The sequence below is a fragment of the Mus caroli genome, chromosome 1, assembly GCF_900094665.2.
Source record: "Mus caroli chromosome 1, CAROLI_EIJ_v1.1, whole genome shotgun sequence".
NCBI classification, from domain to species: Eukaryota; Metazoa; Chordata; class Mammalia; order Rodentia; family Muridae; genus Mus; species Mus caroli.
Genome location: NC_034570.1, coordinates 123,109,181 through 123,121,258, shown reverse-complemented (window position 1 = coordinate 123,121,258; position 12,078 = coordinate 123,109,181). Strand labels below are relative to the sequence as shown.

General features: G+C 41.4%; 1 protein-coding gene across 2 annotated transcripts; it reads right to left on the bottom strand.

Annotated features, from left to right (window-relative positions):
• Positions 1 to 527: 527 nt before the first annotated feature.
• Positions 528 to 11,797, bottom strand: Fam72a (family with sequence similarity 72 member A). 2 transcript variants are annotated; one of them, XM_021170679.1, is made up of 4 exons: positions 10,824 to 11,797; positions 9,012 to 9,089; positions 5,649 to 5,773; positions 528 to 729 (listed from the first exon to the last, which is right to left on the bottom strand). In XM_021170679.1, exons 1-4 carry the CDS (start codon positions 10,973 to 10,975, stop codon positions 635 to 637), a joined length of 450 nt encoding a protein of 149 aa, XP_021026338.1. In that variant the 5' UTR covers positions 10,976 to 11,797; the 3' UTR covers positions 528 to 634. The 2 variants fall into 2 exon arrangements, with proteins under 2 accessions (XP_021026338.1, XP_021026345.1); XM_021170686.2 differs by lacking the exon at positions 5,649 to 5,773 and having other exon boundaries at positions 618 to 729.
• Positions 11,798 to 12,078: the final 281 nt, after the last annotated feature.

The following is a 12,078-nucleotide window of genomic DNA, read 5'->3' as shown; positions in this document are numbered from 1 at the left end:
GAATGGATAACTTAAAGATGAAGGTTGACTTTACCAGCTCACATGGTGCAACATCTATAATGGCTTCAGAAGAATGTAAGTAATTAGCATTTGGAACAGCAAACATAGATAATTTTCTGTCAGACTCATGTCTAACACCATTGTCAATACTAGAGTAGTCATTATTAATAAAGCATATGATAACCAGTACCCATGGAAACCTGACTGCCTGGTCTTTTTTTTTTTTTTTTTTTTAATCCTTATTATATGCACTTGAGCCTCTTATTTTCGGTAGCTGATATAGGAGGGGCTATTAATGTTCTTATTCAGGAAAATAGAATCATGCTATCTGGCATCAAGTTACAGAAAAACTCTCCATTTGGAAGGTAGCTGAGTAACATGTGAAATTTCCTATTTGAAGTCAAGAATATACCAATCGGAGCAGAGAGTTAGGGGAGAGTAAGCAGTAGAAATAGAAGAAAAGAGTTGGCTTAAGTTGAATTGAAGTCATTGATTTGAAATCGCAAATAAAACAGTAAACGTTCCACTGGCATTTTAAACCACCGGCAAATCTTTACTAGCAATGTTAAAATTGACCAATTAAATACTTTAAATAGAAAAGTTATAAAATACTTCAATATACATCATAATTCTTTCATCGAATATACTCTTCTGCTGAAATCTCTAGCATTTCTTCATCTGTACATTCTTCTGTCTCTGGCAAATTGCCCCAAAGTAGAAGGTTTACACCTGAAAATAAAAGGCCATAAAATTCTTTAGAGTTTATTACTACAGTTCAGAACACGACATATAAAACTTTATATGCCAAGCTTGTCGTGTAAACTCTGGCATCACTAGTGAAGACAGTGGCGAGAAAGATGTCTTACAAATAAAACTATTATTATCCATCTATGACGTGAGCATTTTTTACCTGATCTTTTTTAAAAGATTAACTTATTCATGCATTTTATGTATATAAGTGCTCTGTCTTCATGCACAGCAGAAGGAATCAGATCCAATTACAGATGGTTGTGAGCCACCCTGTGGTTTCTGGGAATTGAACTCAGGACCTCTGGAAGAGCAGTCTAACCACTGAGCCATCTCCCCAGCTTCCAACATGAACATTGTAAAGACTCTTTTAAGCAAAAGCTCGAATGTCAGACTTTTAGACCTCAAAAGGAACTCTGGAGTCCCCATCTGCTCCAACTCTGTCTCCAGCCACACAATTCCATTCTTAATCTACGTTGATACTTTTTAAAAATATATTTCAGTAATTTTTAGAATAGAGAATGCACAAGATTCTTTTAGATTAAGTACCTTCTTGTAGGGTATAAGGGAGATTTCTAAATGAGTCATTTCCTCAATATATGGAGCAGTAGCTAATATAATTTTTCTGATCAAGACAAGAAGGGCCTGTTGGTATAGGCTTTAGTCTCAGCTGTTAGGGTAATTGCAAGTTTTAGGTCAGCTTGGACAACTTACTGAGACACTGTCTCAAAAAGTAAGAGACTTTGGGGGATAGCTGAGTGGTGGCGCCCTTTCCCGGGAAGTGTGAGGTCTGAGGCTTAATCCCTAGTACGTTGGTAAGCAGTCAGTTATAATGTAGTTTCTTAACGTAAGTGGGCTTTAGATTACAGGCTATCAAGGCAGAGCTGCAGACTTTAGACCTGGGTTCCAGGAGTCACTATAACAAATGGTACTCTAAAGCAGCACTGACAGGGAATAATCAGTTTCATGTCAACTAGCCTAGCACAAGTCAGGTCAAACATACTGAGGAGAATGAGATGACTTAAAAGTACTAAATTAGGAAAGAATCAAAACCATCCTGAGACAATCTCAAGCTGTCTAGCTGGCAGTGAGAGTAAAAGGAAGACCGACCAGCTCAGGGTGTCTGCTCTACACTGATAGGGGCCATGTGGTGGCACAGAATGAGCCAGGGCTTACAGATCAGTTTGAATTTAGCTTCTGCCACTATTGGCATTGTTTTCCTCTGCCCAGATGTAGACTCAGTTATTCTCCATATCTACCATATTGAACACACAGTGACCACTAATCACTTGCAAGGGATAGGTTAAAATCACAGTCTCTTACTAGACTGATATAATATTTCATCTATACACCATTAGCATTTTTATACAAGTGTATACAACTGTAGATAGAGATTACTGCTTTGTGTTATCTAAAATTTTGTTGTGTGTTATGTCTTTTTAAGATAGTCTCATGCAGCCTAGGCTAGCCTCTAACTCATTATGTAGCTGAGGATGACCTTAGAATCCCAATTTTCTACCTCTATGCTCCAAGTGTTGAGATTACAAGCATGTGCCAATATATCTGGCTACAATTTTTATAGACTGGTATTATTCTGTATGTATTTTTCTAATTTATCTCAATCATCTTATTTCTGAGTTTTATCTGTCTGACATGTGGTGCAGCTTTACCTTATTTACTTTTTTATTCTGCAGAGTATTTTATTGAAATGTTTTATTTTTAATGTAACTGGTGTGCAGGGCATATGCTATAGTGTACAAGTGAAGCCCTGGAGGACAGCTTTGGGAGTCTTGCCTTCCACCTTGTTGAGGTGGGGGTCTTCCTTGTTTCTACTGCACTGTTCCAGCTATGCTGGTATGTGAACTTTCAGGCAATTCTCCTGTCTCTAACTCTCACTGGGGGATTGAACTCAGATCAGGCATGTACAGCAAGGTGCCTTTATGTGCTGAGCCACCTCATCTGTCTAAATCTTTTAAAATACGTTGAAAATTCAGCCTGCCATTGCCGGGCCAAATTTGCCTCAGCGTATGAAAGATGTGTACATGGTTGAAGCACTGGGAATAAACACGTTTATCTTGCTGGACAGAGATATTGCGATCTAATCAGGCAAGAAGTTAGTCCTTATTTGAAGTGACAGAATCTAGAGATATGTATTATGTTCTTTTCCTTAATGGTTTTGTGCCTGAACTGCTTAGTATAAAAAACATTTCCTAACACCCATTCCAAGAATAAATGGTGATCTGTTCCTGGTAACATGTGCTGAGGGGCTGACCAGATTGCAAAGAATTGTTAGGCCAAAAAAAAATATAAGTAAAAATTAGAATCCATAAAGGTAAACTGAATGCCTTGGGAGATAGTCTAGGGAATCTAGGCTGATTCCCAAGTGTATTTGGGAAAGCTCTGGGAAATTAGATTGATATGTGTAGGCTAACCTAGGACATAAACCTTTTAGAGAAGTTTCATGCCTGAACATTCTAGAATTTTATATAACTTGTATATGCATTCCTTTAGTCTACTTATTTAGGTGATTCAAGGACAGTCCCACAGCCATTAGAAATCTCCTTTTGACAAGCATTTAGGAACTCTTACTTTAAATCACAGTATTAGAATTACAAAGGAGAAGTTTGATATTCTTGGAGTCTGTACTCAGGAACCATGAAGCAGCTTAGCACAATTGGTTCAAAGGAGAAAAAAAATAAAGGAGGAGATTGGATCTGACAGAAGAACCACCTTCCTCTCTCTGTTAGGAGGAAGGAAATCCTGCGATACATCTGTTTCTCATGGATTAGAGTCAGTGCAAATGAAAGAATGCTGCTCTTTTATGTTTGAGAAATTGACCAATATTCTAAAGTAAATCAAAACTGAAAAATCTCCACCCTGTGTTTTGAATCCTGTGAAGCAGGAAAAACCGTATCAAAGCAGAAACTTTCTTTAATGTGTCCCATGGGCAACACAAATATAAAGTGAAAAACCAAAATTGGGAGCCTATATTTTACTTGGGGGAGTTAGAGGGGTTCTTGCTTGAAATCTTAACATATATAGTTTTAAATTAAAAGGCCAAAGTGATAGGCTAAAAGCCACTGTTGAATCCCAGGCAGTCAAAGAAAAAAAAATCAGTCTTGAAAACACAAGCATAATTGGAGGGTTTCAAATGATCTCTTGGTCTATCAAAGTAAATTATACACACAGACACAGACAGACAACCACACAGCCACATAGGGACACACACAAACACACACACACATACACAGAGACACATACACACACACACACATACACAGAGACACATACACACACACACAAACACACGCACTCACGCACACGCACATACACAGAGACAGACAGACAGACACACACACACCCTTTTAAAGGAGCATGCTGGGCTAGAGATGTAGTTCAGTCAGTAAAGTACTGGTCTGGCACACAAAGCCCTGGGTTTAAACTTCAGGACCTCATAAAACTAGGCTTGGGTCAAGCCATCCTTGGCTGCTTAGTGAGTGAATTGAGGCCAGCTTGGGCTACTTGAAACCCTGTCTAAAAAGAAGTAAAAACCTGAGTTTTCTGACTGCAACCTACACAGAGCAAAGAGAGAATTGACTCCCACGGGTTGTCCTCTGTTCTCCATATGCATGCCATTGTGTATGCACATGTATATATACACACACCACACTCTAAATAAAATGTAATAAAGATGTTAAAGTAGAATGTGTCTATAATACACATTGCATATGTACAGAGGTCAGAGGGTGACATTGGGTGTCCAGCTGTATTACTATCTACTTAAGTCTTTGATTGAGGTGGAAGCTTGCTATTTTGGCTACATTTGGTGGTCAGGGAGATCCTGTTCCTGTCCCAGTGAAGGCTTACAGGTACAGGTACACTCAGTCACGTCTACCTTTCACATGGGTGCTGGGGGTTCAAACTCAAGTCTCCACCCCTGTGCAGCTCCCTCTTATCCACTGAGCCATCTCCCTTGCCCTTAGCATATTTTATTACTAAAATAATTTGTATAACACATCAGAATTAAATATTTCTCTCGGCTAGAATTCTACTGTAACTCAGTGATATACATGTTAATATATATGTATATATAATTTACAATTTATTAATTTCATTTTATGTGTATGTGTGCTTGCCTCCTTGTCTGTGTGCACACCACAAGCATGCAGGTGCCTGTGGAAGTAAGAAGAGGGCACTGGATCCCCGGGAACTGGAGTTCCAGACAGTTGTAAGATGCCTAATGTGGATGCTTAGAACCGAACCCTGGTCCTCTGCAAGGGTGGTAAGGCTCTTAACTACCAAGCCATCCCTTTATCCCTGGAAATGTATTCATCTCAGAGAATTGCTAAAGAGAGGCTACTCAGTTTTCTTCCTATTCCTCACTGCCATTACCCTTTCCTCCTCTCTTCACACACATACATGTTCATGCACACACACCCTTGACTATCCGTGTAGTGTCTTCAAAAGCTGTCTGTAATCAGAATGTATATTAGTGTACGATTTCACAGAAATAAATTGTTGCTTTAGAAAGACAGTGTGTGGTGGTTCATGTCTATAATCACTTTGGAGGCTGAGGTAGAAGGACTGAGCATTAGAGGAAGCCTGGGCTACTTAGTATGACTATGTCCACCCCCTCCCCCCCCCCACCCCCGAAAAAAACCCCAAACCAAAAGGACAACAACAAAGCCTAAGAAATGTAGATAACCGGAAGCCTTCCCTCAACTCAATGATAAGTGGTGATGAGTTCTGGCTGATCCTTTTCATAACTGAATGTGTGTGTGGGGAAGGGACCAGTGGTTCACTCTTGCTAATCCAATCTAGCTGTGAATGTTGCAGGGGGTTCCCCTCAGGTACTGACAGAAAAACATTACAAGGAAATGTATGAATCAGTTGTTTCTTACCAGTGGCATCTAGTCTGTTTATACCATAAACCGCCTGACTGTGAAACATCCAGAAGTGTCCGTTGTTGCAGGAAAGAAGGCAGGAACTACATGGAACAATCACGTGGTAGCCTACAATGTTCCCACTTAAAAAAAAAAAAAGGAACTGTTAACATATGGTGCCTGTAGTAGGTAACACCTGGACCACAGAAGCAATTGTCTGCTAAGGTAACCAGACCATGTAAGTTTCACGCCTCTCCTCTAAATGACCACTGCACTCACAGGCCTGTTAGTGAAACAGTACTAACATATTTCTGCATTTCTTCGCTTACATTATTTTTGCTCTCATTGAAGGCTAGTTTTGTTCTAGAAAGTACTTAAAACTAAAGATGCTATACAGAGAAAATATATGAACACAGATCTCAAGGTTAAAGGATTTTGCTAGCCATGGGACTATGAGAAGGTGAGTTTTTAATATGTCCAAGCTTTTAAAAATAGTTTCAACAAAGCAGAGAAGTAGGCGAGGGCACGTGCTGCTAAACTAAACGTAAGATGGCGACTCTCATTTAGCTGCAGTGATTTTGGAGGAATTGGGAAGCTAAGTAAATCTCCAGCCCCTGGAGAAAATTGAACATGGTTTTACTGTCTTCAGCAGGTCACCAGGTTTCTCATTCTTACAGCTTCTTTCCCCAAGCCTCACGCTAACTATAGTGAACACGGAGAATGACTTGCTTCCCCGTGAATTGCACCATGAATTGTTTATACCCTGCTGCTGAACATTCTTACTATAGCTCAGTACCCTGTGAGATTTGGTGAGCTGTTGCTTTCACAAGACCTTACAAAGAACACTGTAAACTAAAACCAGCCTGTCTTCCAATCACAACACAGGGAGCAGGCAAGTAAGTGAAAATCAAAGTTATTGTTGGACCAGAACTACCAGCTATTTGTAAGGCTATGCTGCAAGAATATACAGACTCAGTTATTACCTACAATCATTCACTTGTCTATCCATTCACCCACGTAACTAATATTTGTTGAACACTTACTATATGTTGGGTGCTGTTCTAGGTGTTAAAAAAAATCCATCAATGAACAAAACCAAGCCCTTGTTTTTATGGCACAAACATTTCAGTGGGTTTATAGTGGATCATTTTACTCCCTTGCCAACCCCTTCAATGGCTTCCCACTGGCCAAACAGTTTAACATATTCACAGGGCATGTTAAATTTCTTCCTGCCATGGATCTTTGCAATGTGCTATTCCCTCTGCTCAGCACATTCTTCTTATACTTAGGACTCAACTCTCTTCCCTCATAATGATGTCTAAAACGACACTTTCTTTCTCAATTTCTGGTATTTCCTATCATGTATTGCTATTTTCTCTGTAGCACTCCCACTGTAGTAGATACCCTATTTATCTTAGCATCAGATTGGAATGATCATGCTTCCACTAGAATATTATGCCCAGAGATCAGTAACTTGATCTTATGGATAGATATCCTAGGTTTCCAGTCTTGACAGCTGTAACTGGCACATGGTAGGTCCTCAATACAAGCATGGCTTGAATTGGTAAGGTCAAATAGCCACTAACACATTAAAGGTCTGCTGACTTGTAACTCTCAACGTCTCTGTAATGGAATGACACAACTTCATTCTTCTATCAGAGATATTAGTAACAGATCTCATCTACCTTCCACCTACACTCCATGTAGCTTTTAACATTCAGCCACTCATTTCCAGCTCACAGCTTCAGAGGCTAAATGCAGATTGCTTCTCAATTCCTATCTTTATAAAACCAAATATCCAAATAGAATTAAAGAGCTGGTCATGGTGACACACACATGTAACCCTAGGAGTTGGAATCGGACGCAGGATGAGTATGAATTGGAAGCTAAGTGTATAGGAAGTTCAGACCAGGCTTGGCTGCACAAAGCAGCAGTGTTTCAAACAAGGAAGGAAGGGAGGGGTAAAGGGAAGCAGTGAGGTGGGGAGTGTGAGGGAGGGCGGAAGAGGAGAGTTGAGGAGGACAGAAATTAAATAAGGAGCTGGTATGGTGGTTGGTGCACTCAGGTGGCTGAGTCAAAGGAGTTGCCAGAAATTAGGGGCTCTTCTGAGTGATACAGTGAATTCAAGATCAGCCTGAGTTACAGAGTAAGATCCTGCCCCCAAAAGAAAAAGATTTTGAGCATTGTGGCACATGCCTTCAATCCTAGCACTCCAGAGGCAGAGACAGTCAGTGGCCAGCCTGGTCTACAAATTGAGTTCCAGGACAGCCAGGGCTACACAGAGAAACCTTATCTTAAAACACTAAAACCAAACAAGCCAATACAAATAAAATAAAATCCTAACTCTACAAGTTTCCTAACTTGAGAGGCTTAAAGGGTTTATTCAAGATCATGCAGAAAACAAGGATAGGGTGGGGCTCAAATCTGATTTATATGTGGGGTCAGGTAGTATGATTATGTGTGTGCATGCAGAAACCACAAGTCACTCTGGGGCTCAGTTCTTCAGGAGCCTTGCACCTTTTTTTTCTGAGACGGGCCTCTCACTGAAGCCTTAGGCTTGTCAGTTAGGCTAGGCTGGTGTTGAGGGAACTCCTTAGATCCTCATGCCTCCAGATCCCCAGAGGGGGCTGGGACTGCAAGTGTGTGCTACTACATCCAGGTCAAATTCAGAGCCTCACATTCCACAGCAAGCACATTACCAGTGGAGCCATCTCCTTTGCTCTCTGATTTTTATGAGTGTAAATCCCATTGATTTAATTTATTAATTGATTTAATCTTTTAGATTACACAGGTTTATTGGGGAGCAGATATTTGCAAATATACTTTGAAAAGCCACAAATCAAATTTGTAAAGTATCACAAAGACTCTTTCAAAACAATAGTTCTAGGACTGGCAAGATGGCTCAATGGGTCTAAGATGGATCTTGCTTCTAAACCAGAGGACCTAAGTCCAATCCCCACATTCTCAGTGGAAGAATGAAAGAACAAATTTTCACAATGTCATGGCACGCACGTTACACATACATACCTATGCACATTAGTAGATAAATATAATTAAAAAATAGCTCTAAGTCGGGCGTGGTGGCGCATGCCTTTAATCCCAGCACTCGGGAGGCAGAGGCAGGCAGATTTCTGAGTTCGAGGCCAGCCTGGTCTACAGAGTGAGTTCCAGGACAGCCAGGGCTACACAGAAAAACCCTGTCTCAAAAAACAAACAACAACAACAACAACAACAACAACAAAACAAACAAACAAAAAAAGCTCTATAAAACACATGCTCTTTTAATGGCTCAATGCCTAAGTTATATCAATGCTGATGCAGCCTACAGAATCTTTCTGTGGGTTTTTATGTCAGGCTATGGACAACAGTGCCACAAATTACCATTTCAAACATGCGATGTCCTTCAGTTTACATTTGCAGATTCCTGTGAAATAGCATCTTCCAATGAAATCCACTGTGCTGGAGGATAAAAAAGTTTACAGACAGTCAAATATACAAAGACTTCTAATTCTAAAATGAGATAAAAATTTGTCATATGTCCTCTCTAAAAATTGTGTGTGTGTGTGTGTGTGTGTGTGTGTGTGTGTGTGGCAGTAGGGATAGAACTCAGGACCTTATAAATGCTAGGCAATCATGCTATCATTGAGCTATATTCCAAGAACTCCACCTTTCTTTTAAATATGTACAGTTTAAAAGTATTAAATATCGTCACACTGTTGTGGGATGACTCTCCAGACCATTTTCATATTGCAAAACTGAAACTCTTTACTTACTGTATAACAAGCCCCAATTTCCCCTCTCCCCACTTTCTAGCTATCACTATTGTCCTTCAGATACATCAAATAAGCAGAGCCATACAGTATTTGTTGTTTAGTTACTGGTTTGTCCCATTTAGCATAATGTACTCAAGGTTCACTCCATTACAGCATGTGACAAGATTTCTTTCCTTTAAGGCAACCTTCTGGGTACCCACTTACAAGATGAATCAGTGGGGACTTAGATGATTTCTATCTCTTAGATTGTGGGTGCTGCTGCTATAAATACAAGATGCTCATCTGAATTCTTTACCATCTCACATTCCTGCAGCCAGGGCCCTGATTTTTCCACAGTACCCAATGACACTCTTAGTTGTGATTTGGTGCAAATTTCATAAATTCAGAGCTGAATTAGACTCTCAACTATAACCATAGTTAATTTTGTAAGAGTTGGGTAATATTTGTGCTTACTATAGACATTTGGCAGATTTATTCCTCTTGCAGAGAGCTGCAGGTCACTTCCCAGCACCCATATCATGAAGCCCACAACTGCCCAAACCAGAGGACCTTCCATCTCTAGCCTCGAGGGTACCTTCCATATCCACCCCTCCTCAAACTACACACACGTACACAGAGTGACAAAATAATAAGATAAATCTTAAAAATCAATGCATTCACTGATTCACACCCATCTTGGCACATGAATCCACTGTGATTATAATTCCAACAGAGAAAAACAAGCAATACAGAAAACCTGATTCTATGCTAGACTTCAACATGTAACAACCCAACCTGAGACTTCCTTATGACCACAGTTTTATGTTGAAGAGATAGAATATTTCAGGTTTTCGTGTGAGCATATCTAACTAAAACAACATTGGGATCGATCATAGAACCTTTTGGACATTTGGTTCTACGATTTTATTATCTACTGCTATTTCATCATACAAGTGCGCCTACACAAACAAAATAACACCTCATTTACCTCGGTAATAAATGACTACATAAGCAATTTCACAAAATATTTCAAAGGGGTGCAGAGGCTCTATGTATAGTTTTACTTCCTTATGTTTTAAAATGCTCAAATTTGCTATCTTTATTAATTATGAATTTCACTTTAAATGAATCATTACACACTTCTTTCCAAGTGGCTGTTAAAGACTTGCTTCAGTGAGGAAGGGTGTTTGGACATGGCATTGAGCCTTAAGAGTCAACATACGGGATGCACAGACACATGACTCTAAGGGCCTGGAAGAGTGACCTCAGTACTGACCACGTTGGGCAAACCACAGGCTTTGTCCAGACAGTCTGCCCACTTAGATAAACTCTAAGGGAATCATCAGACTGGTGGGAGTGGCTAGAACCCCAAATGATAACCTTGACTCCCAGGGACCCATGCCATCCACTGTCCAGCTAAAGGGTCACCCGTCAGACTTACTTGGTAGGAGGGATGTCTGTAGAGTAAAGGTCTATGTCAGTATCAGCCAGCAAAACAGCCTTCATTCCCCTAGAGCTGAGAACTTGTTTACAGAATTTGCAACGCAGGATGGATACGCATCGGTCTTTGAAAGTACAGTTGTTGGTAGACATAGCTAGCGTCCCACGTTGAAAGAGGTGCAGAATTTTGAAAGGGGAAACTTTGATTTCCTCAGGCTAACAATCAAGACGGAAGGCCTCTCGTTCTCTACGCTCTAAATCTGGGAAGAGAGTCCTATTTTCCTGGTGGAAAGGGAAACTTAGTATTTATTGAGTAGGAAGAGCAAATTTTACTTCCTTTTGACTTGGGGAGGGAAGGGAAATGGAGTTCAAGGTGGGGAGAGACAAGTGGAGTTGAAGGGAAACTTCCGCAACAGGTTTTACTTTCTCTGGTCTTCAAGAATCTTCAGCTCCGACCCCGGCTCGGGAATTGGGCGATTTCCCAGTTCCCAGCGGGCTTCTTCCCTTTAAAGCCTCGCCTCTCTGACCACTCCCAGCGCGAGCTCCGCCCGCAGAGCGCTCCAATTCCTGCTCAGCTCCACGCGGCTTCTTCGTAGGATTCAACGCCCCTCAGCCCTTTCCACGCGGGCTCTGGCCCCGTCCCGCGCCCTCTTCTCGGAGCTCGCCCGTGGGCTTTCTCCCTTGCACCACGGCCCTCGGCGTCCTCTCCCGGCCGAGCTCTCGCACTTGCGGCCCGTAACCCGTAAGGTCTCTTCCACAGCGGTCGCTCCGAAGTGAGCAGCGGTGTAGCGAGGTGGAGGGGGAGAGGCCTCGGAATAGGCTCAGTTCGCGCTGGAGCTGGAGTCAGTCAGCGAACACGCCGAATTTTGCTCTTTCTTCCGCTTTCTCTGCTTTTCTAACCCGCTGTCAGTTTGAATTGCCTGCGCCGAGCAGGGATTGGGAGGACTAGAATTTGCCCCAGACCCACATTGGAAGGCCAAGGGCCTTCTCCTGACGTGAGCTCAGAGGCCACGCCCCAGTAACGGTGCCGATATCAGATAGGCTCTCTGATTGGTTAATATTAGCTCAGCCTCTAATATCATTGGCCAGCATCTGCTTGGCTTAAACCCTCCCCCCTGTGAACTTGGAAGACACACCCCGAGTTTCTTATTGGTAGATACACTAAGGTCCAGGCCGTTCTCTACTGTTTATTGGCTGAACTTCCCTCCTCCCTTTCCCGGCCCGATTGGTCCCGTCTTCTCTTGAGAGTTTGTGTT

Coding starts and splice junctions, on each gene's coding strand:
- Fam72a (XM_021170679.1), bottom strand. CDS start 10,975: ATGTCTACCAACAACTGTACTTTCAAAGACCGATGCGTATCCATCCTG. Junction 5,774..9,011: donor GACATCGCATGTTTGAAATG/GTAATTTGTGGC, acceptor TTTTTTTTTAAG/TGGGAACATTGTAGGCTACC. Junction 730..5,648: donor AAACAGACTAGATGCCACTG/GTAAGAAACAAC, acceptor TTTTATTTTCAG/GTGTAAACCTTCTACTTTGG.